This window comes from Amphiura filiformis, chromosome 19 (genome assembly GCF_039555335.1).
Source record: "Amphiura filiformis chromosome 19, Afil_fr2py, whole genome shotgun sequence".
Lineage (NCBI taxonomy): Eukaryota > Metazoa > Echinodermata > Ophiuroidea > Amphilepidida > Amphiuridae > Amphiura > Amphiura filiformis.
Genome location: NC_092646.1, coordinates 49987936 through 50015154, shown reverse-complemented (window position 1 = coordinate 50015154; position 27219 = coordinate 49987936). Strand labels below are relative to the sequence as shown.

Sequence of the window (27219 nt, the reverse complement as noted above, 5' to 3'; positions counted from 1 at the left end):
CCAAAATCCTAAATGCATTGATGTTCTAACGAAAATTGTTTTCTTCTTTTTGTCATTACAGTTCAACTTTGTAGGAAGAATACTGGGGCCCAGGGGTATGACAGCAAAACAGTTGGAAAAAGACACAGGCTGCAAAATTATGGTGCGAGGAAAAGGATCAATGAGAGACAAAATGAAGGTAAAAGATGAAGATTCACCTTACTGCAAGATGAAGAAGTCCTATCTGCAATAGCTGCCATGTAGATATTTGGCAATTTCTGCATTCTATATTGTACACATTTATAAAAACGACACCTGGCAGCTTTTGCAGATGGGATCTTCTTGCTCTACAGCACTAACCCTTAATTTTCAGCAAGCTTCACGTGACTGCAATATATTGATGGATGGATCAGACTGGAGTATTCATTTACTACACTGTCTTGTCTCAAGTTGAGAGTAACACCATGTGCGGATTTCGCAGTGGCAGTTTTGAATAGTGTAATGCGCTAACCTAATCGCACAGGTACATGTACATGGTGATTAAATGCACTTCCAGCATTATCAACTTGAGACAAGACACAGTATAGTTTCAATCTGAAATCGTACTAGTCATAAGATGAGACTAAGAAAACCGTGTTATGCTCACTACATGTTGCAGAAAAAAATGGCCTATATTTTATTTTGTAAACATCTCGATTTGTAGTTCAGTCCAGCAAATTTAATAGATATTTAAAAGAAGCCTGACAATTGCTTAGTATCCAATTTTAGAAAGGAAATCTTGACTGTATCCTGCACACTGTGAAGCATCTATGGTTTCCACTGTACAGGTTATAGTTTCTGCCACCTGAAAATATTGAGAAGTCAGTGACCGCGGCTAGAGTAGTTTTTGGATTTGCTGGGATTGAAGACATCGTAATTGATGTTGTTGCTGTGCCTGTTCTGTGAAAGTGGATTTGGACAATTTTGCTACATTTATTTTTTTTGCGCTTACGCAGTTCCAAGCAGCTATGGCATATCTGTATAGGTCAATACATGAAGGATAGAATTGCAAAGTTAAAATCAAATTAAACAGTTAGCAAAAAATGACAAAAGCGCAAAAAAACTGATTATGCAAGATTTTCACTTAAATAGTACAATCATTACGCTTTATACTCTGTGTTGAATGAAGTTCAGTGCATGACATTATTGTGATATTGTGTGGGTTTTGGGAGAACAGATTTTACCTCCAACGCTATAAATCCGGGATTAATTGGATAATCAGGTGTATCCGGTTAAAACAATACGATAATCTATCATATCTTACTGAAATGAATACATGGTTTTATTTTACAAATCCAAGGCAGTTTAAAAGACCATGAATTATGTAAAAGAAACAATCTAGCTTGGCGTGGGTTTGTAAGAGGTTGAACAGAGTTTTAAATTTTATCGTAATCCAGGATTATAAAATTTTATGCAGTTGTGACCACGGCAATGGAACAAATCTGACAAATATTTAGGATAACAAACCTGATCGAGTTGTTTGAACACCTTGACAGTTTAGTGAAGCACACCTTCAGGTTGCACTTTCTTATATTGCAATTTGGTAATGGGCCATGCCCGTTCGTGTTCATCATTTTAAACAAAACAAAAAAAAAAGCTGTTCAACTCTGTTGGTTAAATTGCGAAAGCAATATTTTTAAAACAAGTTGCTCCTTAACAAGAACTACCTTTAAAAAAGACACTGGGGTATGGGATATTAAGTTGTTCATGTCTCTGAAGAAAGTTAAGTAAAGTGGCTTTCAAAATAATTTATCATGCACCATGTAAGTAAGTGTTATCATGCATATCTTCAAACATGCTTTAAATCAGGTTTGGTAATTTTAATTAAAATTTGTCAAAACTAATTGAAGAAACTTATTTTCATGCTGACAGTTTCTTCAGTGAAGCTTGCTGTTGTTGTAATGACCCAACATCATCATGAACAGAGACAAGGGGATCTACAATCTAAGTCATGTTTATGATCCACTGTTGGAGACTGCTAGCAAGACTAATATCATGGCAAACTTCCCGCTACTCATCAACTGTTTGATCATCACAACAACAACAAGCTTCGAAAAAGTCAGAACTGTCAGCAAGAAAAAAGAAGTTTCTTCAGTTGGTATTGATAAATCAAAAACTCTTTTAATCATCATGAATATCTTCTTTTCTTTTTTCTTCCCAGGAGGAACAAAACAGAGGTAAACCCAACTGGGAGCACCTCAATGAGGAATTACATGTCCTAATCACAGTGGAAGATTCAACAGACAGGGCAAAAGCAAAAATTGCAAGAGCAGTAGAAGAAATTAAGAAATTACTAGTACCCACGGTAAGTACATACATCTTGCCTGGCTAACGTCCATGGCAATGCCTTATTACCACAGCTAGTCTCCTCTTGAGGTACCCCTAAATGAAAGTACTCCTTGTGTACTCGATACCTGTATTCACTAATTACCAGATGTAGAGTACTGTTAATGGTCACCTACTAGTAACCTACAACAGGAAGAAAAGGAACTTAATATTGTACTTCATAGCAGTATTATTTCATTGATACCTGAGGTACTTCATGGGTCCTCATAAAGATATGCCATGCCATAGGTACTACAGAGGTACATTGTGAGTTGAGTGCAGTAAAAGAGCTACATCAGGAGTTGCTATGGTATTCCACGGAGAGGAGACAAGCTGTGCTTCTTGTTTTAGAATATGTCAGAGTTGATACCAATATATGCTACAGACACATCTATAATTTGTGATACAATCGGACAAATGTTGGTAGATGTGTATTGTTTGAACACAAGTGTCCAAATTGGTCTCAACTTGATATTATTTTAAAAATAGAACAAACATTAATTTCAGGTATGATGCCTCCATATGGGACACATACATATGCAAATAATGTATCGAGTCCAATTTCCGATTGGCAAGACGAGATGTGTTTAAAATTAATTGTCAGTGGATTTGATAGCATTGACACTTAGCCACGGAATCTAACCACCTGAGCCTTCTAATGATAAAGACTGTTAATGGAGACATTAAAACAATTTTTACACTGGTTTATTCAGCAGTGGCCTTCAATGGACATTCAATAGATACAAAGAAAGCAAGGACATTAATATAGATGTTTTGCTTCGGGCGCATTGTATTTTATTTGATGCGTAATATCATGGAATATAGAAACCACAGACGTTGAAATTACAAAATGATGATGGAATTTGATAAAAGGGACCATGCGTAGAAATCGTTGAACTCCAATAGTACTGTATCAATGTAAAAGATATAGAAGGGTATGGTGCAAGAAACCCATATCTGCAATAGCTGCCAGGTGTGATATATGGTTTGATACATACAATGTAGAATGCAGATATTGTGAAATGTCTACATGGCAGCTATTACAATAGGGCTTTCTCGCATTGATCCAGTGACGCAGTGACAAGCAAGGATGAACAATAATGTATGGATTTTGTTATCTTCTTTTAATATTGAGAAATATCATTTAGGATGTGACAAGACTAATTAGTCGTTAAAGCCATCCCAAGGACACTCTCCCACTGGCGCTATCATTCTTGCCTCACGTTGGCTTAGTGAAAACGTATACTGAATCGAATGAGTTTCCTTTTATGCTACTGAACCAAATCTGTACTTAATGACAAAACCAGTCCCGGGTGAGTCTTCGCTGTACACCAATAGCCATAGCCATCAATATTGTTATGTGATAACGAGTCGGATCTCGACATGCTCATCTACAGGACACAGTTCTTTAACCTTCAATATGTGTGTACGCTGATAGAATGACCTTTGAAAATTTGGATACAAAAAATCATACTCAATAACATGAGGTCAGATTTTGTGTTTTGGTTGATTAATGGAGGTTATTAAACTATGCCATCGGAGATAAGATCATTTTGGTCCATAGCAAATGTTTTTACAGTGAAGTAATCCTGTATTCAGACGAGGATGGGTAATCAGCTATTCCAGTTGAAGTACACACACCCCTGTTAAAGACATGACCTTCCATCTTCCACACATCCATATGGAAAATATAACCTTAAATATCCCACACAGGGAGTGTGAATTTCACATGGGGCTACCTGAATGGGTGACTCCATTTGAAATCTACACTCCCTGTTTCATCGGGGTGTATGGATTTCAACAGGAATAGCCCAATGCTCGTAGCTTTAGTTTGAAGCGATGGTAAAACTGTCTTGCTAGTATATCTGTCTTAATTTATGTGGATTTTTGAAATGACTCAATGCGAGATGTTATTGAAGAGAAACAAACATACAGTCTGGTAGAAGCTGTGAAATCGTAATTGCCTGGCACGGCATTCTCTCACACTTGCTAATAAAACAAGCCAAGTAATGCTGTGAGCCACTTGATTTATCTTCCTCTCGATAAGCTTGAATTGGATTATAACATCACTAAATGACTTTCTCCCGTTTTCTTTACAATAACACATCGGTCAATATATCTCCCCCGTATTGGTTACAGCGTTTAGTGTATATTCCTCGTCGTTATTCTTATACTCCCGTATGTTAAATCATTAAGCTGTTCTAGTTAAAATCCATTCACCCCTGTGGAAGACATTACCTTATTACTCTCCTACATAGGGGTGTAAATTTTAAATATTTAGTAACCCCATTTTGAAATTCACACTGTGTGGGAGATTAAGGTCATGGTCATAAAGGGATGGATGGATTCAATTGGAACAGCCCAGTGCAAGGAAATCGCTAACAGCCATTTTCCAGCGAACATACCGAACATAGAGGGGAAGCTAATTGCGGATGTTATTGAAAGGACTTTCCATGCGAAACATGGAGCTTGAATACAGCAAGAAGATAGAAACCGCATATAGTGCGTAATTTGATTTGAGATGCTTACATGTTGTCTCCATGCTTTGTATCCAATTGGATTAGAATATCTTCTGTGTGGATGGATACTCGCATTTCCGCTTTTTTTTTCATCAGCAAAACGGTTCTTTTGAGTGCATCTACAAGAATGAATTCAAAAGACATGTCAATAATTGGCACTACTTCGAGTATTTGTACCACCTTAGATGTTTACAACCATATTGTATTTATTTATTCCTTATTTATTCTGGTAATTCCTTCAGTACAAAGGTACTGGTCTCCCAGAAGGCCTTGATAAACATTATATAATCAAATATTATGAAAGTTAATTTAGTTATATTTAATAATCTTTTGATATCTATAGATTCAATCAGTGCAAAAATATATATGTATGAGGGATTTTCAATACCGTAGGAGTTGACTTGCAGCAAGCATTCCACTTAGGCAACAACAACAAAAAACCTGTTTTACTGGTCTGACTGGCCCAGATTTTGCATTTTAGTGGTGTGTTTCCTAGCTCTATGCAAGTAAAAATGGTAAATTATTTTGTGAAAAATTTCAAAATATGCTTGCAATTTTTTTTATACAGATTTTTCAAGCATTCTTTGACTTTTTATTTTAAAGGGACATTGAACTTTTCTCAGAACAAATGAAAAATTGCAACCAACCCTGGTCTATCCATGTGTAGAACGTTTTTCCCCCTGTCGCCTTACCACCATTTTTTTGATCATTTCTATAAATTGGCAAAAGTCGGTCTGACATTTGTTTTGCGACATTAGCATTGTGGCAAATCATTGGTCCCAAGCGGTCTAGTACCAACATTATTTTTGTCGCATACGATACTGAACCCTGAAACAAATCTTAACATATAATTCCATTGCGAAAACTGCAGATTATGTAGTGCTTTTTGATGCATTCCCAATCGGTTAGCCGGGTCTATTATGTATATGTGTGATAATGACATTTGAGAGGCATGGCAAGTGCAAAAGGGGTTCAATCAGAGGATATTGCCCAAATTTAATTAGTGGACTGGACAGGATAGCTGCCCAGCATGGTTTCCGTACTTGTTACATGACAAGACCAAACCCCTTTGCAAGATTTCAGACTCATTTTGACGTTTTATTACAACCAATGTTGGGAGAAAATTGCTCTGGAGTGGAGCATTAAGCGCTGTAATATTAAAATGGAAGATTACGATCTGAGAGCAAGAGAATATTATGTTCATTCAATCAACTCAGTATTCAGCTCTGTATTTTGCTACAATTGATTGCGATCAGTGTACAGTATGTTGCAATCTCAATCTCAATCCCAAAGTCTCTGTTTACACAATCAATAAGAAACTTTTCCAAGTTGGAGATTTGATTTCTAGCTATGAGAACGCAAGTTGGAATTGGGGAGAAGACGGCATAGGATGTGGTGTTGTGTGCGGACTGTGACTGGAAGGTTGAGGCTTATTGAAACTATGATGACAATCTTTTGTAGCGAAATTAGCACAGAATACAAACTAAGCGAAGGAGTGTAATAATATTCTCTGTTCTGATAATCATCTGCGCAAATTTCTGTACATACTCATTATCCAGGGACGAGACTCGGCTCTGCTCGCTTGCTTGTTTGTGTGAAATAGGGCTCATGCATACAAATTCTTTTCATCGCTATTTACGGTGAGAGAGAGCACATTCGGTGGCGGAATTCAATCAAAATAATTTGTTTAATGTTCGGCCGAAAACAGGACCTACTTGCAATTCATTAGGGTAGGCTCCTTGAACTTAGAGAGCAATTTTAATCAAGTCCCTGAGGCCTTTTGGAGCTGTTCATCCTTTATACTATTCAGCTTTTTTTTATACTCCTATAAGAAGAGCTTTTTTTTTTTTGCCTCTTCGCTTTATTATTCATTTCAGAAATGTCTTGAACTTCTAATTTGAATGCAAATTCCTCCCCTGTACAACCATGGTATTATCATCCCACATATTCTCATATATCAGGGCACAATTCTATGACCCCAATACACTTGCTCTTTCATAGAACGACCTTTGGATGTGTTAGGTACAAAAACTCATACACTCCACAACTTGAGGTCAAATCTTGTGCCATGAGTATTGAGTGAATATTGAACTAAGGCATCGGAGATGAGACAAGCTTGCTTCATAATATTTGTCATCAGTTCATCTTTTTTATCCCCATTTCCTAGATGTTCTGTTAATCTGATTTTAAAGCATAGCGGTAAAGGGGGGAAGAAGTTAAGGTCATAATTTATTTCCGTGGAAGCCCGAGAAGGAACTCTTCAACTCTCCTCATTTGTGGAATCACACAGGAACTCTTGCTCTCGATTTCAACAAACGGCGTTTCAGATTACCCTGACAAGTGTTGATCACGTCGACTATATAGAGCATGTTTGTCTTGCGGCCGTGAGTCAGTTGACGATTAAAGATTTAAAATATTTCTGCATTTTACACTTAGCTATTTTAGAGACGGATTTTGAGAGAAAGATTTCCGCATGAGAGAGCTTGTCAACTTTATGTTGTCAAAATGCTTATCAGAAATGTAGCTAATTGAGGTCAACTGTAGAGGAAAGCTGTTTTTATGCCGTCAGAGAAATACACTTTTTATTCTTGCTTGTAATTTTCTTGAAAAGGTCATTTAACTCATTCTGCGTATGCGACCGACATTAGTAGCGAATTGTGATTTCTGTCAGATTCAAATACAAGGATTAGGTCAAATCAAGTAAGTGTGTGGCCAGACTTTATGATTCAAGTTTGCAGTTTTCAAATGGCACTTTGCCAGGCATGTCAGCAGAAAAATAAGAGTGGAATTAGTCGCACGGGCCTGTCACATGCTAATCCCACACAGATCACAGGATAAAGTTGAAGAAATGTGGCCAAAAATCTGCCAGGGAACATTATATTGTGCACGTAGCAAGGATAGTAACAATTCTATAGACACTAAATCATGATTAATGAGTCTACACAGTTCTGCCTCTATGCAACGCAGTAAAAAAGCTGAGCTAGTGAAACACGTTATCATTTTTACTACTTTACTTTTTTCTGTCTAAGCTTGTCACTCATTTAGTTAGCAGATTGTCATTTCTACGTTTGACACATTCAGGAAACGCCGCAAAATTAGTAATCGGTTGACACTGCATCCTTAAACATTTATAATAAACATGTGTATTTATTTGAAACACAACCACAGCACTGGAGCAGGTCTTCCCATAATGCATTATTCTTTTGTCTCTTTAAACTGGCCCAACATTCCTTCTCCCAGATTCCTTTAACCACACATGACATTAAATGTTGAAAAACTAAGACTTGAGTGCTTTGAGGGTTGATGCATAATGGACTTCATTGATGCTTAATGAAAAGTCTCGTCTCTTACGCAGTAGTTTTCTGGGGCGGAGTTTGAACAAGTGGACTTTTTTTTGGGGGCTGATTTTTGTGAAGAGTGGACCTTTCCAAAATTGTGACCTTTTTGACCAAAAAAACATAAAAACCTGATCTTTGCAAAACATTTGGGGGAGGGGGGGTGCACCCTTCCACTGCGTAACAGCTTGTCTATAATGTATAATGAACAAGTACAGCATGGTTTTAAGTGTGATTTATTTAAAAGCACAATTCCCCAATGCATTGCATTATGGGTAGGCATGTTGTTTTTCTGCTGTGAAACACAACCAAACAATGCATCTCACACCGCTGAGTCTCAGGACATTTCGCTCAAGAAAATATCAACGACAACAACGAAGGGGGGAAAGTAAGATTTGGATGTTTTTCGTCAGTACATTACCAACATATCCTGTGTATTGGCTGTAATGATCCATACTAATCTCATCCACAAATGCGTAGTTCAATGGCCCCCATTAAACAAGCAAAGCTCAAATTTTGACCTCAAGTTTTTGTACCCAATACCTCCAAAGGTCATTCTGTCCATGTACAAACACATTGGGATTAAAGAACTTTGTACTGACAGATGAGGATGCTGATATACTAGTGTATAGGACTTTAGGCTTATATGTGCTAATTTGTGATAGCCTGTGTGACTTCCCTAGCCTTCATCACAAAACACTTGTTCTTGGCAGTTGGGAGAGTGGTAAAGTAAAGAGCGCAAATTTTCTGTTTCAAAAATTGGCATACTTTGAGCATCCAGCACGCATTACTGTGAGCCTTGCCCTGATGGGAATTGCTTGATGGTGCGAGCGTATGCGTACTGCACCGTGAAGTTATCGTATGCGAAGGTTGGTATTAATACTATTATCCTATGTATGAAAAAGTTCTTGACGGTGTATTGTCTCATCCCAGTACCATTTTGTCCTTCCATCAGTTGGTTCACAATCGTGTGCACAATCAGGGTAGAACAGGCTCAGGGCTCGTAGGGTGTGAGACATCTCTTAGCTATAGTCCATCTCGTCCGAATCCAGAGTGACGCCATGTTGGATTTCGTAGCATGACAGATTCCTGCATGTACATGCTAACCTAAACGCGTGGGGTATACACATGTATAGAAGGGCGATTTGTTTGGACGCTGGTAACGCTAACTGCATGAATGCACTGATTTGAATCTGCCACTGCGAAATCCAACTTGGCATTACTTTCAACTTGAGATGAGACACACTATATAATAGTGCTTGGTCTGGGATACGGTTTAAGGGTATATGGTTTAGGGTTAAAGTTAGGGTTTGGGTTTAGGGTAGGGATACTGGATGAATAACTAGATGCAGATATGCTTCCTATATAGACCTACATCCAATGACAGGAAAGATCTACTATTTTCAAATGAAATGTCCTACCATCTATGTAGAACTAATCTAAACCAAACTACAGTACACTCTGTGCATAAAACATTCAATATGTAAGCTGAACCTAGTAATTCAGTTCAGTCCAACAGGAACCCTAAAAATTGCGATATCATTGGAATTGGACCTGCAAAATAACACATCGGGGAAGAACTATGACACTTTTAATCCGCAAATTTAGGCTAAAGTATGTTGTCACTATACTCGTAAAGAGATTTTGTAGCGATAAAAGGCTGTTTTCCTGCAATCAATGATATTGTGTTATTTATATTTCCTGAGTTGATGACATAGCAACAATCTTTATTAGGTCATTGTTGATGGCAATGTTTCCATTTAGGCCTATAGAAACAAATAAATAACTGCACATAAACGGAGTTAATGTCACAATTTTGTCTCGCTGAATCGATACGCTGTGAATAGAGGAGCTAGTGATCTTGATAGAAATTGCTTTTGCAAACTATAGATGCCCCGAGAGGCTGAGTGTGATATCATCAGCAAAGCATCTTTGTGTGTGATTGAGCAGAAACTAACTCTTCACAAGAATGTATAGATTTCTATAGTGATTTCTTAATTTGCCAAACTGTAGCGTTATCCCTGCGACTTAGCTCAAAGTCTGTAAATCATTTTGTTGTGGCAATGATGCATCATGCACGCTCCGTGTAATGTTTAGCGCTCATTTTCTAGATTAGTGGATTATTACACTCTTACGATGAAAACCTGTTCCTCAAAGCGGTTGTTTTGTAAAAAATAGATTTCTTTTACGGTGAGCAGTAGCACTGATTGCATTTTATGCCGGCAATTGTGTAAATTCTCCAGTATTGAATATTGGGGTTTTTTGCTTCAAAAGAATACAGCCAATTTTAGCGCTTGATTTTATGAAATGATTTCAGTTATTGTTTTGTTGCCATGGTGACTTCTCTTAGTGGTAATGTCTTGAAGGTATAATCCTTCTAGGATTTGATGTTTTCTATGATTGATGTTATGTGACAAGAGTTTTCTGTTTCATTTGCTAGTAATGTGACTCTTTTTTTATTGAATGTAGCTTTTTCAGTGTCAAATGTTTGACTTGTACCTGGGCAAATTAATGCTCTGCGTGCTAGCCATAGGCTTGAACGTAACAAGTTTTGAGATATTTTCTCAAAATATCGAGAGCTATGTCAAGTAATTCTGAACAAATTCAAGCTTGTTTGTACTCATTTTAATGCATTTTTCATGCTGATTCCAAATATGGTCATGAAAATGTGCAATTCTGACATTTTTGAATTTTGATTGAAACTTGTCGTCTGCAGTTTCAGTCGATTCCCACGCGGAGAGAGTTAAAACAATACGGGTGTGTGTTATCTGGTAGAAAAGTAATTTATTGAAATTACATATTTTGGAATAAGAGGAGCGGTTTGGTGCAAACAAAAGCTGCTCTATAGACATTTGATGATTCTGCATTCTATATTGTACACATATGACACCTGGCAGCTATTGCAGATGGGGGTTTTCTTGAGAATACACTATGGACCACAAGAGCCTCATCCCAATGGCACAGTCCAATAACCTCAATTACATAATCATAGTGCAAAATTTGACCTCAAGTTGCAGAGTATGAGTTTTTGTACCCAAATTTTCAGAGGTCATTCATTGGATATACATATGTATTGGGGTTAAAGAACTGTGCCCTGATAGATGAGCATGTTGTGGATCCTAGTGATAGTATAACACAGTAGTTTGCTAAGAATCAGGCTGCTCCCACCCCACTATGTTAAAATTATATCTATTTTAACAATAATAGTTTAATCGTTACATTAAAAACAAAATCAAGTCTAGAAATGATTATGAAATTGGAAATTAGAAGTAGACATGTTAAAAGCTTAAGTAGCTGACAACTGTTGGGATATTTAAGTCAAGTGGTGTATTTGATGCATAGATACAGAGTACAAATCTCCCTCGTACAAGGAAACATAAAGACGGGCTAGATGTGTCATGCTGGTGAAGAAATTGAATAGACATTCTGCCATATTTGAACGCTCCTCGTAATCGGTTTGCCCCAATTAGCTACCTGTTTATGAATTGGGTAATTCCAGTTGAAATCCGTACACCCCCTATGGAAGACAAGACCTTAGGGAGTGTGAATTTCAAACGGGGTTACCTGAATGGCTGACTCCATTTGATGTCTACACCCCTTGTGTTGGAGATTAAGGACATGTCTTCCACAGGGGGTGTATGGATTTTATTTGGAATAGCACATTTATTGTGTCTGTCTACACCCCCGTTGTTGTCAGCATTTTGTAACTAGTTTGAGATGCTCCGTATGACCTAGTTCAATATTAATTTCATTAAATCATTCACTGACTGATTTTGACGGCAATTTTCGTTGTTAATTTGAAAAGATCCACTTATATGTGTCAAGAAATTTTTATGTGAATCAAAACTTTCCTGTTTATATTATCAACTGGAAATTAATTTAAAGGGAATCATCGTAGAATGTAGTTAGAAAGATACATTAGATCGCGATGTGTACACGATAATGAAATTTTGAGTTTAAAATACTATAGTGACCCATTTTATTCGATAGGAGATGATTACAACACATGTGCATAATGTTACTGCATGTATGCTTTAGATCCAAAATATGTTTTGTAATACTATGGACCACAAGAGCCTCATCCCAATGGCAGAGTTCAATAACAACCAGAGTGCAAAATTTGACTTCAAGTTTCAAGAGTATGAGATTTTGTACCCAAATGTTCAAAGGTTATTCAATGGATGTGCAAATGTATTGGGGTTAAAGAACTGTGCCTTGATAGATGAGCATGTTGTGGATCCTAGTGTAATCGCCTTAGCTTGGCTGTTTTAGTTCGATCGGTTCTGAACAGGCTAGAATCTGTAATGCTTTTTCATGTTCATTGTTAGCATGCAAACAGGTACATTTTGATAAGAGTTTCACAAAATATTCAACGTCGTTCAGTTTTGAACAATGTACATATGGATAAGACTGTGTCATTTTTAAGGTTTGATACTAGTTTAGTCATCCAGTGAGCCAGAATTTGTGTATTTCCTGTGTGCAGATTTGTGATATCATATCAATGCATGTACCATGGTGTTATTTATGTGTTGTGAAACACTAGTAGGATTGGAAGCTCAATTCCTGTCAAAGGCTAGACCAGAAAAATAGACGTTTTATGTTTAAAATAGTGGTTTAAAACACAATATTCTACAAGAAATAAAAATGTGTGGCCCTTAACATAATAGCAACTCCCAACAAACTGTCATGGATATTACTGAAACTGTACAGGAAAGAATTTTTACATGATTATAATTTTCACTTTTTTTTAAACAATTTTATAGCTTGAAAATTAAACAACTAAAAAATGTATGTTATTCCTTGAGAAAGTAGTTTGGTAACTACTTAACAAATATAAGACCTCGTAGGTGGATGAAATGAAAAGAATACTCAAATGCTTGACTTTTCGTGAATTAGCAATTTTTTGCAATAACAGCTAATAATAGGACCTGCTTGCAAACTAACAAAACTATTCTGTATGAGAAAAAAATCTGCATTTTCAAAAGACTGACATGCCCTTGGCCTTCCCTATTCATACCTAAACCCAATTCTTTGGTCGCCTTTGACTTTCACAGCTGATTAGATTTTTGACACAAGCGAATTGGGAATTCACCCAGAGAAAGTGGCCTTTTTTTTAAATGTACGAGACGCCCTTGTCATGTAAGCGTATCGCACCTTGTGTACGTACACCTGTTTAGATTTCAGTGTTCCGTTTGGTTGCACGGAGCACCATTATATATTCTTTTATGATTTGTTTTAATTGCCTAAGGGGTGTAAACTCCCGGTGTAAACTGCCAAGAAATATGAAATTACACTCTGTCACTCTGATATTTCAGTTAACTAGAAACAATGTGAACAGAAAATGTTCTTTCCTTTCTGATAATTGAACAACTGTATGACAGCGGGTAGTGGTATATTTTCGTGAGCTTTTCACATTTTTCAGAGTTTATTACAGATTCACAAATTTACAACCAGCAAATATTTTGAGTTTTGACCCATTATGCTTTAATGCAGGTGTTTAAAAGCACAAACTGTTTTAAAGGATACTGTAAAGCTATTTAATTTCGCTAGTACTTAATTTCGCTAATTGCCAATGACCACCATTATTTTGGGTATTTAATTTCTGTTAAGCTAATCCAGCAGTTTATGTGATAATTCAATGTAAAACTGTTCAATTTTTGGGGTATTTAATTTCACAAATTAAGGCTTCTAGTGAAATTAGCGAAATTAAATCCCTAGCGAAATTAAGTGGTTTTACAGTAGTTAACATTGTGAAAAATAAACACCGCCAAAATATCCCATTACCCAAAATAGGCAAAAAATTTGTTTGCAGTGTGAGAATTTCACAAAATGCTTCAGATTTGTTACAATTGTTTTAAATAGTTTTTACTACATAATTTGCATTTATTATTTAATGTGTTGGAGCATGTTGTATAAAGTCAAACAAAGATTGGAGATCAGGGATTTATACTGGAACACTTTTTATAAGGCAATGTTTGCTGAAGTTAGATTTAGAGATGCGTAACAACAGCAGATACGTAGTAATCAAATGGTATTGTTGAATACAAACAATTTAAATTCTCACTGGGATTGTGAACCATCTAGCAATAATAGCTTTGAAACCTCGCTTTCTGTGTGACAAAGTTACATAGAACAGTTTGAGGGTTTATGGCAAGAATGCCGTATCTGTTATGGCTGCCAGGTGCAATATTTTGAGATTGTGTACTATATAGAATGCATAAATTGTCCAATATCAATAGGGCAGCTATTGCAGATAGGACTTTATGAAATAGCTGTAATAGCTGCCAGCTGTAATAGCTGCCAGCTGTCATATTTGTAGATTGTGTGCAATATAGAATGCAGCAATTGTTAAATTGTCTACAGGGCAGCTATTACTGACAAGGCTTTTTATGGCAATTCCCTCGATTTGTAGATAATTGGCATTTGCAGAATTGTAGAAAGCAATTCTCCATGAAAAATACCGTTTTGTAGTAGTGTATCTCTTTAAATGTCAAGTTCCTCATTAATACCAAGTTGAAGTGCATCAATCGACTGGCATTTTTTTACACGAACATGAACTGACAAAACTAAGCTATGCAAAGCTAATTGAAGATAGGGCAAATAGAAGAGTCCGCATTCCCCCTCAGGCGCAAATCATATTCATTTCTTGAAATCGTCACAGTCGTTTCCAAAATGTCTAATTCCAAAGTGTATCTTGTAAACACTGGTACAACATTAAACGCACGGAAATCTACCGTGTTTCCCACTGCTAATTTAAGTGGCTTCTCATATCACTATGATTCAATATACGCTCATAGACGGTGGCAAAGTTAAATGACCTAAATTCACTTAGCATAAGCTCATAAGTTGACCTCAAGTTGTGAAGTATGAGTTTTAGTACCCATCATTTTCAGAGTTCATACTATATATGTGCAAGTATATTGGGTTAAAGAACTAAGGTCTGCTAGATGAGGTTGTTTGAGGTCCTAGTGTATCTCTTCTTGACAATATTATTGTGGATGTTCATGTAAGAAACCGAACACAGCTCTCCAATGACTAATTTTCGAAACTCAGTGAAATCAGCCTCCACCCTCTTATCAAAATAACAACTCTGGCCAGCCAGCCAGGGTTGGAGTTATCTCTATATGACGATGGCATTATTACATAGCGTGAAGTCAAAAGCTAGGTTTGGTCGGGAAGTGGTTGGTTCTGAAGGGAACTCCCTGCTTAGTACACAGCAACTATTAGTAGTTAGCTGGAAATAAAGCTTTTGCGCTTTCTTTTTGCATTAACCCCTTCGACACTGGTCATCTAACAGCATTTCTGATTGGTTGATAACTTGAAATGCTCATTTCAATCGCCAATTATGACTAGGCTACAATTTATGGTCAAGCTTGCATTTGCAGATGATCTTATTAATACCCTCCTTGATTGGTTCAAAATTAGGCACAATATTCATTTTGGCCAATGGGCAGGTAGTTCTCATGGGGTTAAACAGCTCTTGGGGTTAAACTTATAAGGTCATTACCTACATTGATTATAAATTTGCATTATCCAGTGCTCTTTGGGAGTGACCAACAGTGGAAGCAGTCGTATGAAGCGTTGTCTCAATTTGAGGCAAAGTTTGAGATGTAAACTGTAAACTTCAGAAACTTGTGTCAACAAAATTAAGGATGTTTTAAAGTAAAAATGTCATATACAAAATTACTATTACTTTAAACTCTCATCAACCACACAACACAACAATTTGTTGTGACAGTCACTTAAAGAGTAGAAACCTTATTGACCATCCTGTAATTGGGGTAATGAATGTCGGCAAGCTACCAAGCTGAAGCCATTTACCTTCAAACACAAATGTCAGAGGGAAAGAATTGGAGAACAGAATATACCAGTTAAGTTAATTAAATAGAAGTTGAATGCAGATCATTGGAAAAGCAAATTGCTTTATGATTACATTAACAAATACCTTTACAGTGGCACCCGATTAGCAAATAACTTTAACCCGAAAAAATTGTATGATAAAATCTTAACTTTGCTTTTCAAACAAGCTCAAAAAAGGTCAAGTTCTTTGTAGTAGAATGACAGAAATTTTCAGGCATGCATGAAAAAGTCAACATCAACTGCGGCATTCTTTCTATTATCATAATAATTATAGTGTACTGATATTATTATTGGTGATTATTGGCCTTTGGAAAAAAAAGTCAATTTCTTTTATTACAATGGAGTTGGCAGTATTACAATTGAAACCAGATCACAGTGTTACTGAACATCAGGGATGTAACTTTTCAGGCTTTCGCCTGAATTCAGGCTTTTTGTTGTCCTGCCACGATTTCTTGAATTTTCAGCCCGTAGGGCCATTCTGGTCATTTTCACACCGTTTTTCAGGTTTTTCAGGCTTCTTGTCAAACGTGCAGTATCCCTGCTACATTATACATGCGTAGATATGTGAAGCCATAGTTTGTCAGTACTCAGTTTGGATAGTACTTGGATGTGTTGCAGACTATTTTGTTTCTGGTGATCAGGTCCCAGATACACTTGTACACCCTGGCCTGAAATGAGTCAAAATGAATAATAGAATGCGCATCATGCATTTTAAAACACAAACTTGATGGATTTCAGCAGCAGTCCCGATGATTTTGGATTCCAATGAGTGGTACAGACAAGACAGACGGCCATATGCCGCAGTCAACAGGTGTCAGACATTGGCTGATCTCAAAGTTGGGTGCTAAAACTATGGGATCAGACTTGTGATGATAGCAGGGAAATATCATAAATCCACAAGTTGGACTTTAAGGGGAAGCGCTGCTAGAGCAGTTCTTCTGGGGTGAACCAAACCTGCCTGGTTATCATATTAATCAGTGAAAAGGTTATCTATGAATTTGACATGTGCTAATTGATGTTTTAATGTTATTGCATCAATTAGCACCTGTCAAATTCAGAGATAATCTTGTCATTGATTATTTTGATAACCAGGCAGGGTTGGTTTACCCCAGAAGAACTGATCTGACGGGGCTTCCTCTATAATAAAATGTTGCATTATTTTTGGGTGAGTTCCATGGAATTGACTTCTTGCTCAAGGCTTCCTTCCATTTTGTTTGGGATCAACCGGTTTCTTGTTATTTTATTTTTCAGATGATTACCCTTATTAGCCCAGTTATATATGCGGATGTTTTGTTCCCATCTTGCTTACATGACCAGAACAAATCGTCATAATTATGTATTTCCTTATTATTTTGGGGTCAGCTAATTGAGGCATATTAAAGTAAAAGAAAGAATTCAGCCTTGCTGTAGTTTACCAATAGCCTACATGTAATTTCAGGGCCAACAGCAAGAAAGATTCAAACACTGTGTTAGCCCAGTTTTGTTCCCATATTGCTTACATGACCAGACCAAATCGTCATATACTGTATTTCCTTATTATTTTTGGGTCAGCTAATTGAGGCAAAAGAAAGAATTCAACCTTGTCAGGGTGTGCTGATCTATTCAGGTGGGACAGTGAGAAAGCTTAATAAACTACATCAGGATCATCGACATGCTCATCTGAGAGGACTCAGTTCCGTGATGTGTTTGCAAACATGCGTACGAATGAACTTTGTCACCCACAAGTTGATTAAATCAAATCTGTGATTCAATTTGAGCAGGATCTGTGATGTGAGCTTTGATTAACTGTCCTATTGAAAATTATACCATTTTAGATCGTAGTGTTATTGTGTCCCTGATTGTATTATGTTAGCTCTTTTAATGGTTTAGCACACATCTTTTCCAGTAACTAAATGAAGAATCATAAGTTGTAGTCGATATCAAACATTTTGATGTCGTTGCAAAACAAATTGTCTATACACAATGCGTCTCTCCTGAGACACATGGATCACAAAATTTATTGAAAGATGAGGAGGTTGTATGATGTGTTTATCCACCAAGTTGCTACGGAAATGAAGGATTACCATGGCAACGACACAAAAATGTGAAGTTTGGTTTAATCTTTGATTGGATCCAAATTTTACATTCCGTCTTGGGATACCAAAAAATTTGACTATGTAAATATGTTTTTAAGGTATTAGTTTTGTACTCAATACAGAAAGCAAGATTAATTTTAATTAAGCATTTCCAAATATTATAAGGAAAAGTCGATTTCGAATGAGAATCGTTCTGCTTGCGTTGTCAGTGTCGTCAATCTTGCAATATAAAACTAATAATTGCCTTCAATTTTGTGTAGCCTTGTGCTTATCTTCACATCTTCAATTTTGAGCGCTAAGGGAAAATTCACTGCCAGCAAGCATAATAAAAATTGCATATTATCATGAATAGAACTGGATGAATTGAATCGCAGAATGAATTATTAGCTCTGAAATTGTATTTTTTGCGCAAATGTTTACATTATCATGATTGAGTTTTCCATTTCTGAGGAGTCACTGCCACAACTTGTCTCATAAATCTTTGCACTGTGAGCCATAGCCTCATCCCAACAGCATGGTTCACTACTCCATTTAACAATCATAGCTCTAAATTTAACCTCAAGTTGTAGAGAATGAGTTTTTGTACCCAAACACATACAAAGTTCATTCCATGTGTGTAGAAACCTATTGTCAATAAGAACTTTGTCATGGTGGATTGAGTTATTTCAAGATCCAATCATCACTTTACCCATGATTCATACACCTAGGGGTATTCTGAGGGTTGTGAGTTGATATGCAAATGAGCTACACAGGTGATGGAGGTCTAAATTTGAGGAATCGCTGATAGGCTGTTAATTACGATAAAGAAAAGGTAGTGACAAGTTTGGTCGTGCTAGGATTAACAAAGGATGAGATTAAAGCCTGGTGTTTTCGTCACCTGAAGACCTGTGTCCACTACTTAGTTGACCCTAAAGTCAACTAGCCCTACTATAGAGCATTTAGACAATGGCGATAAACCCTGGCTATATCCAGAGAACTGCTAAACCCAATGACTGCTTGGGTGGAGTGGTCACTGGGTTTTAGCAGTTCTCAGGTATAGTAGGGCTAAAGTCAACCTGACTAAACAAGCCTAAGAAATACTTTGGAAAGATAATTTGTTATTATATGCAAAGCTGCAAATTTTGAAATGTGTCAGTGTTGCAAACCCTGCAAAATCTTGCTATTCCACCAATTTGATACCATTTCATGATAAGAGTCTTAAGATTTTTGACCTGCATTCGTTTCTTGTTCTAAATTTTAACCTGAAGTCTTTATTTTGGCTTGTAGCAAAATTCTAAATTTGATATTTCAAATTTTGCAACACCTCCGTTTCTATATTTGGTATGTATGACTTTTAAAATTAACAAGGTCCAAGTGTCGCCTGAGTTAATTAACAAAGTGGAGTAGTCCCAGTAGACGGTTCAAGTTCAGCCCATAAATGTGGCACAAGCGTAAAATAGAATTACCTGGTCATCCCCTTGCGTCACCTTGCATGCTAGTGAATGGAGGAAAGGAACGCATTATCCCTATGGTCACAATTTGTGGGAAAGGTGTGTGTTGGGAAGGTCCAGCGATGACCCGAATGATATCTACTCTGAACTGAACTGTTAAATCTTGCCAGAGGCCTTCGTTGCTTGCTACATGGGCTTCTGCAATGCATGGAGAAAGCTTACCGTTACTCGCCAGTTGGTCTTACTGTAACTCTCTGTTTATCCATCCTGTAGCTTTCCATCTGCACACATATGTTTTTAGTGTTTTTAGGTGTCAAGGCAGGGGTGTCAAGGCAGGGGTGTCAACCCCGGGGGTGTCAAGCAATAAATGTTTGAAGAGATGGCAAGATTCACTGATTTCTTTCAGTGCATGCATGTACACAATGAACAAGTTAAAAATGCCTTTAAATTTTAACACTGTTAAAGACATGGTTATTTTGGGTACAAATTAGCTCCTAGTTGAGAAGCCTGTCTCTCTCTGAGGCAGTTAGAATTCACAGCATTCGGCTACGCATCAAGCAGAGGAAACCAAGTTAAGGAACCTCCTAAAATCTTGAACCAACTAATTTGCATCAGTGCTCGGTTCCCAGGTGTGTTGTCAGCATACCAATTTAAAAACAGTATGTTTTAATGTACGAGTTCATGATGTCGTAGAATTATGTTATTTCTTGTTTTACGCTAAAATTGACTCTCATAACCTTTGTAATTTGACAGCTAGACTGCCAAGAAAATTTGAAGGGGGTTGTGCAAGAAAGCCCTTCGGCAATAGCTGCCAGGTGTCATATCATGATATATGTACAATATAGAATGCAGAAGTTTTCATATGTCTATAGGGCAGCTATTGCAGGTAGGACTAGCTTCCACTCAAAATCTTTACTAGCTGATGCCTCGTTAGAACTTTTGATTTAAACATTGGTGATATATTAAAATGTAATTAAGTACTAGATTTAATAATTAATGCGTAGTAATTAGTGGAGAGAGTAATTAGTGCAGAGAGTGATTAGCACAGAGCTCTTCACAGGGAATTCTTACATTAGAAGTGATAGACCCATGGACTCCATAACATTAGTTTCATCTTGCTTTGAGAGTATCTCTACTGGGATAATGTGTTAAAGTTCTGCAAATTTGGGAAAGATACAGTGTGATTCTAAAAGTGCATTCATTTATTCATTTATTCATTCATTCATTAATGATGTATGTGGATTGTTAATTTTAGGTTGCTATTATCGTAATTATCTGTTACAATTGATAAGTGAAGATTGTAATTTAATTATGTTCATAACTGATCATCGTATTTGAATTGCTCCTTTGTGAAGTAACATGCTACTCAACTTCATGATGAAGCAAATTGGAGCTCTGGATTGAACGTCATATTGAGGTTTGCCCTACAAAAGGAGCTGCCCCTGTAACTGTGTCATATCAATCATGAATTCAGACAATACCGTCATTATATTCAAATTTGCTCCTTCTCACAACCCTTTACACTTTTGCGGATGGGACACTTCATGTTTGCATGTTTTAAAAGAGCTCAATAGTAAGCACCTCTTCTAACTAATGAGTTTTTACGGTATGATGCTAATTATTCTCTGGCTATGAAACAAAATGTTACTGTGTATTGGACAAAGTATAGAAAGCTTGCTCCTCAATTTTGTTTGAAAGTAATTACTATTTAGAATAATTTCATGATCATGTATGTTCCTAAATGAACATCATATATTCAAATTGCTCTTTCTTTTGTGAAGTGAAAAAGGCATTCTGGCTTGTAATGATTATCTGAATGAACAGTGAGGTTTTTCTCGTGAAGTATCTGCTCCATATCAATCACAAGATCCGACCATGCCATTATTATATTCAAATTGCTCATTATTCTGTGAAGTAACATGATGCTAAATACCCTAGCTTCAGTATGAATTGAAATTATACTCTGAAATGGACGGTAGGATTTCCCTACAAAAGTATGTGCCCCAGATACCTGCCCCATATCAATCATTAGATCAGACTGTACCATCATGCCGCTGGTTAAATACTAGCGTGCAATCCAAACTATCCCGATCTATTGCCAGATTTCAACGTGTTATGCGTTAACAAACTAAGTGACCAACACTGACACGCATGCACACGCGGTTGCCAACTTAATCAACGCTAATTTAAAAGCAATAACATAGCCACACCTGTGTCGAAAACTATGAATGTAAATTTTCATTTTCCCCCTCATTTTGGCCCTAAGGCGGTGTGTGTGTAGCTATGGCGGTGTGACATTTTAATGCAAGTAGGCTTTTAATGTTGTCTTTAGGATTGCGGTGATGTTCGAGTTTTAGCTTGATGAATGTTTGTGTGACATGTTGGCACCTTTCTAAAGATTAAAAAACGTTGGGATCTGGTAAATTAATGAGTACTGGAGAGTAGATATAATCAAACTGAAAATAAGATCTTGTTTTGTGAAGCAGTGTGCGATGTGCGGGTTACGAGTGATTACAATCTGAGGAACCGGAAAGATGGGTTAATTCTGTGGATCAGACAAAATGATTAAAATTTTGTTTCAATGTAAGGAAGAGTTTTGGTGGACCACCAAATACAAAAAGCATGTCTTCAGGACATATTATTATTATTGTCAAATTAACAAACAAACTTGTAAGCAAATATTTACACCTGCGTGCTTGGCACAGGCCTCAACATAAAAAGTCACAAGTTTTGAGATATTTTCTCAAAATATCAAGAGCTATCCACTGAACCAATACTAGGCTTGTTTGTACTCATTTTAATGCATTTTTCATGCTGATTCCAAATATGGTCATGACAATTAACAATTCTGAAATTTTTGAATTCGGAACTTGTCGTCTGCAGTCGACACCCGCATGGAGAGAGTTAAAATCAGGATTAAAGACAGACAAGATGGTGTGTGTGCAGTATCATCCCCTGCCTGCCTCCTCTTGAATATCTTGATGTCCTCTCCTCTTCATCCAATCACACTTAGTTTCCCCACATGATGATGTACATTGCTCCAAGGTAATTAAATGGCGTCATCACTGAACAACATTTACTTGTAAGAAAGAGGGAGAGATGTCCAGCTAAATAAGATGCACATAAAGGACAGGCCGCCCTAGGTTTTTATTATTCGTAAAGCAGATTACATTTCTTTTTGGTCATTGTGACCTTTTCATGATTTGAGATGATTAAAAGATGGACAGACAGTGCATGGTCACAAGGATGTATGTTATGTTATTTATTATGTATTATAAAAAAAGTACATTCATGTGAGAAAGTTGTGAGTTGTCCTTCTATTTTGACATTCAATTGGTTTACCAATAAGGGCTGATGAGAGTTATTTTGAAGGGCAAGTTTGTTGAAGCAGCTCTGTGTTTCGACTAACCATGCTAACAGTGTTGTTCTCTGTGACAATGTAACAGAGTTGCATCATTGGCATATGTCTGTCTTCACAGACTATGGGGTAGTGCCATCTGAGGTGTTTGAGGTGCATTTTCTTATGTGGCTGAATAAACCAATGTGAGCGAGACTTGCAGATCTGTTGCAGCACTCAATGTTGCAGTAATTTATGTCACCACATTTTGGACCATTTTGTCAAGGCACACCAGCATGCCTAGAACCATTATTTTCCATTGATTTCATACAAATAGGTCACTACTGGATGAGGTTTGTGATTGAATTAGGAAGCTTTAGGCCTAAGCAAAAACTTCCTACTGAGTACTTAAGTTAAGATACCTAATCGTAAACAAGAATCTCTCTTAACTGCATAGATATGACCTGGAAAAAGTTCTCTTGTGACTCAACTTGTAAAAGTTGATGCATCATTATTATATGCGTCTTCCCAAATGCTCGTCTTGCTTGTCACTCAATACTTGATACACTGATATAGATGCTTCTGCACTATTTGATTTTTGCCTTTTGCTTAAGCTAATACCCCCCCCCCAGCTAGTAAAATCCTAAAAATTATGAGAGAATAAGATTAGATTTGGATTATATTGGAAATATGTACAGTTGAAAACTTGTAAAAAGGGGAAAATAGTATATAACTGAATCGTGAAAAAATTGGTCGTATAAAAAAGTTTACAAAACTTGTTACGCTATTGCCAGTGACATGTCCATGTTATGACAATGCAGTATTGATACTTAATATGATGTACTATGACACGCTTACTTGATGAATCAAATTAGTATCATCATTCACTTATCATTCCCTTCCATTTGCCACTGATTATCAGTATCCTGTTAGCTCATGTGAACGTGTACATAGAAATCAGATCCATAATAATGTATTTTAGAATATGAATACAAACAGATGGAATGAGTTGTGCGATGCTCTTATGGCGCAGAGAAAGTTACACACGAAAATTGTTCATTTTGGGATAAAGGAAATAAGTAAATAAATTAATGAAAATCGTGCTAGTAAGCAAGCAAGGATAAACCAGCAAACAATCACCCAAGTGATCAAGTAAGCAAATGGTCAAGCAAGAAAACAATCCAATGAGCAGTAGGCACAAGTCAATCAAGCAGAACAGTAGTCACCCTTGAGATTCATTGTGCTCCCTCCCCCATGTTATTAATGTGCTCCAAAAGGTTAGAAAAGTGTTTAAGTTGAACTTTGTGATGTTATCAGTGGAAAGGAACAGTTCCTTCCTGAAGCTGTTGCAAACCTCAGAGATGACATTGACCATATTGCAACTGACCAACTGGACAGAGTCACCATGGTCACAGCTTCAGCCCTGAGTGTCATTGACCAATTGGAGCAAGTCCATAACCCTCAACGCTAACATTGTCCAACTGGAACGAGTAATTGTCTCAATATTTAATTATTTTTGTGGCACGGGGCACTGGAAGAAAGAAAACAAATCATGGAAATGTAATCCTCAAAATCATTCCAAGTGTGACGGTCATTGGCTTTAGTTAGTGTCATCCCATAGTGATGACATGTACACAACACGATCCAGGTTTGGGGGAAGATGACCAGTGTGATGACCGCCAAGCTATGTTGAATTATCCAGTAGCCTTCATCATGCTATAGCCTCACATCTCATGGTAAAGCTTTACTGACCTGTGTTGAGAGTTGAGACTCATTTGACATGTGCCTTTGGGTATGAGTGTTAATACTGAAAACCACAGTTAATTCACTATGCACTTTTCAAATGAACTTCACTTTTGGTTTCAATTTTTGATTGCCTGTATTACCAGTTTGGACATATTGGATTAGCTAGAAGTCTTGAATCCTCAGTTAGTTGTTATGGTAAAATGATGAACTACATGTACCTTCTGAGGTGTTTGCTGGACAGTGGTCACTGCTTTTGATAGCTCTTGATTGAATATTGACCTATGACCTCTGTAGTTGACTAGAGACCTATGTATGATATAAAATTATTGATAAAGACTGTACTCTGCTAAGATTCGTAAGAACACCAATGTTCATTCAGATTTTTCAAATTATGAAAACATTTTTATGTAAACACATGGAATGTCGGTTTACACATTACCAGTCGGAGCTCAGACAGTCAGACATGAAATCCAAACTTAGTGTTATTGCATTTCTAAATATACTGTGAGACAGTTCAGTAGTCTATTTATTTATCATCAGTACACACATGGCAATCACAGCTAAAAATGATGTTTACCCATGATGCATTGGTGAAGATGTATTGCACTTCCCACAATGCATTTCTTTCCTGTACTGATTCAGTGTAACACAGGTTGATGGTGAAAATATTAGCTTTTCTAGGCCTTGCAATTGAGGTATACCTTGTCACTATCAGCCCATGTTGCAGTGAATAGCAAATCAGTATAGGGAAGAGATGCATTGTGGGAAGTGTAAGATATAGTCTTGGGGTAGATGGTAATTGTTCAATTATCCATATTTGCAACTGTTATTTCAAACCTCGGCTAAAGCAATTTTCTTATTTTTTTAAATTTTTGGTTTAAAAAGACATTAGAATATGGCATTATGGGAAGACAAATATTCTCCGCCCTACATCGCAATCATGCGTACCCATTCGCAAACCGACGACAAATGTTTTGTAGATAAACGAACCTGCTCGCTGCTCCAAAAACATATCCGTTCAAAGTGCGTCTTGTTTTTTCATCATAGTTGTTTCATTTTGGGTAGCCATGCAAGCAAGGATTATAGCTTTTCATTATGTCTTCACGAAATGTGTTTTATTTTTTCAACTTTGTTTAAATATTGTCCGCATGTCGTTGCTCTCTTTTCACGTGGTTGACAGACTCTTGTATTTGAAGGCCAGCGTAATATGTGAAGTCTCGCGTCTACACGGTGAAGAGAATAGGATATTACATGTTGATTTAATGGCGCGGCTGGATGCCGTGATCGTTTATCACGGTTTCATGTTTTTAATATTTGTGTGTTTTTGTGACACCAATACTATGTGGGTGGAAATGCGAATGGAGTTTGGATTTCATGGAGTGTATTGCAGGTTTGTTTGCTAGTATGTGTGCACCGTCCACCCGTATGTGCAGCTCAGACCAGCGCTTAGAAAATTCATTCTTTTGCCTTTACACTAGGTAATATCAGGGATATAAGACATATCCCTAGTATTAAATATGTAGGTCCTAATTAAAGCCAGCAATTAGTTTCTCTCCTTGAATACAAGATGAAGTCCAACTGCTGTCTTAAATTTCTACCCTAACATCTTTGATATAGATGAACCTTGCACATTTCTGTTTTGGATAATATACAGAGAAATCTCATCATTTTTGATGATCAGCAAGACATACTTAAAATTATTTTTGTTTTACTAATTCTAGCAACACTCTAACATAATTTCTATTTGACTTGTCATCATTGTGTTCAATTACATTCAGTGCTGCACAGCCTCTGACTTGATGATTTAGCCGTATGTTTGTCGTGTTTGTTACCGGTCCCATCATTGCTAATAACACTTAGTTTTAGAAAGATGATGGGAATCGGCAAGAATAACATACACTTCAGCCATTGGTTCTAGTCGTGTCATTGGCTTCATGATGTTGATCTATCTATACTAAACCATCCTAGCCTTGTGTGTCAAATCCAATTCTCAGTACACAATCTGGGAGTAGAAAGGAAGTCCTGTGTTATTATAGTAAAGAGTACAGAGCTCCATCAATCCTTTCTACAGTTAATTTTGATCTGTGCTGAGATGTAGGAGGAATACCGTTCATTCCCTACGTCATTTCAATGCAAAGATGATACACGGACATTGCTCCGGTCACATATCAATGCAGTCCACATGGCTGGGAATCTGCCTGGGCCAGCCATCGGGTATTATTGCATGTGTAGATGGATGCATGCATGCATGCTTGTTTAGATCTTCCAAAACAGTTCTCAATCCTGTGGCATAATTCCATGACCTCCATTCAACATTGATAGCACCAATGTTGACCTCATGTTGCAGAGGATGAGGTTGTGTACCAGTGCATACAAGGGTCATTTTGTGATTGTATAAACATATTCAAGGTTAATGAACGGTGTCTTGATAGATGAGGCGATTTGCAATCCTAGTTAGACTTATTTGAAATGACAAAATAGCAGACTACCAAATAATCAAATATATGCAGGTCCTGATCTTATAATCACATCTTATAATTTTTGTGGAGAATTACCTTTGATGTCAAGTTTATT

The 27219-nt window shown here is 37.0% G+C and overlaps 1 protein-coding gene across 1 annotated transcript in view; it reads left to right on the top strand.

The window, feature by feature from the left end:
* Positions 1–27219, top strand: part of LOC140140627 (protein quaking-B-like) — a 187224-nt gene that overhangs the window by 119743 nt on the left and 40262 nt on the right. Inside the window, 2 exon segments of the mRNA XM_072162385.1 lie at positions 62–178; positions 2180–2323. Coding sequence (XP_072018486.1) covers positions 62–178; positions 2180–2323 — 261 coding nt within the window.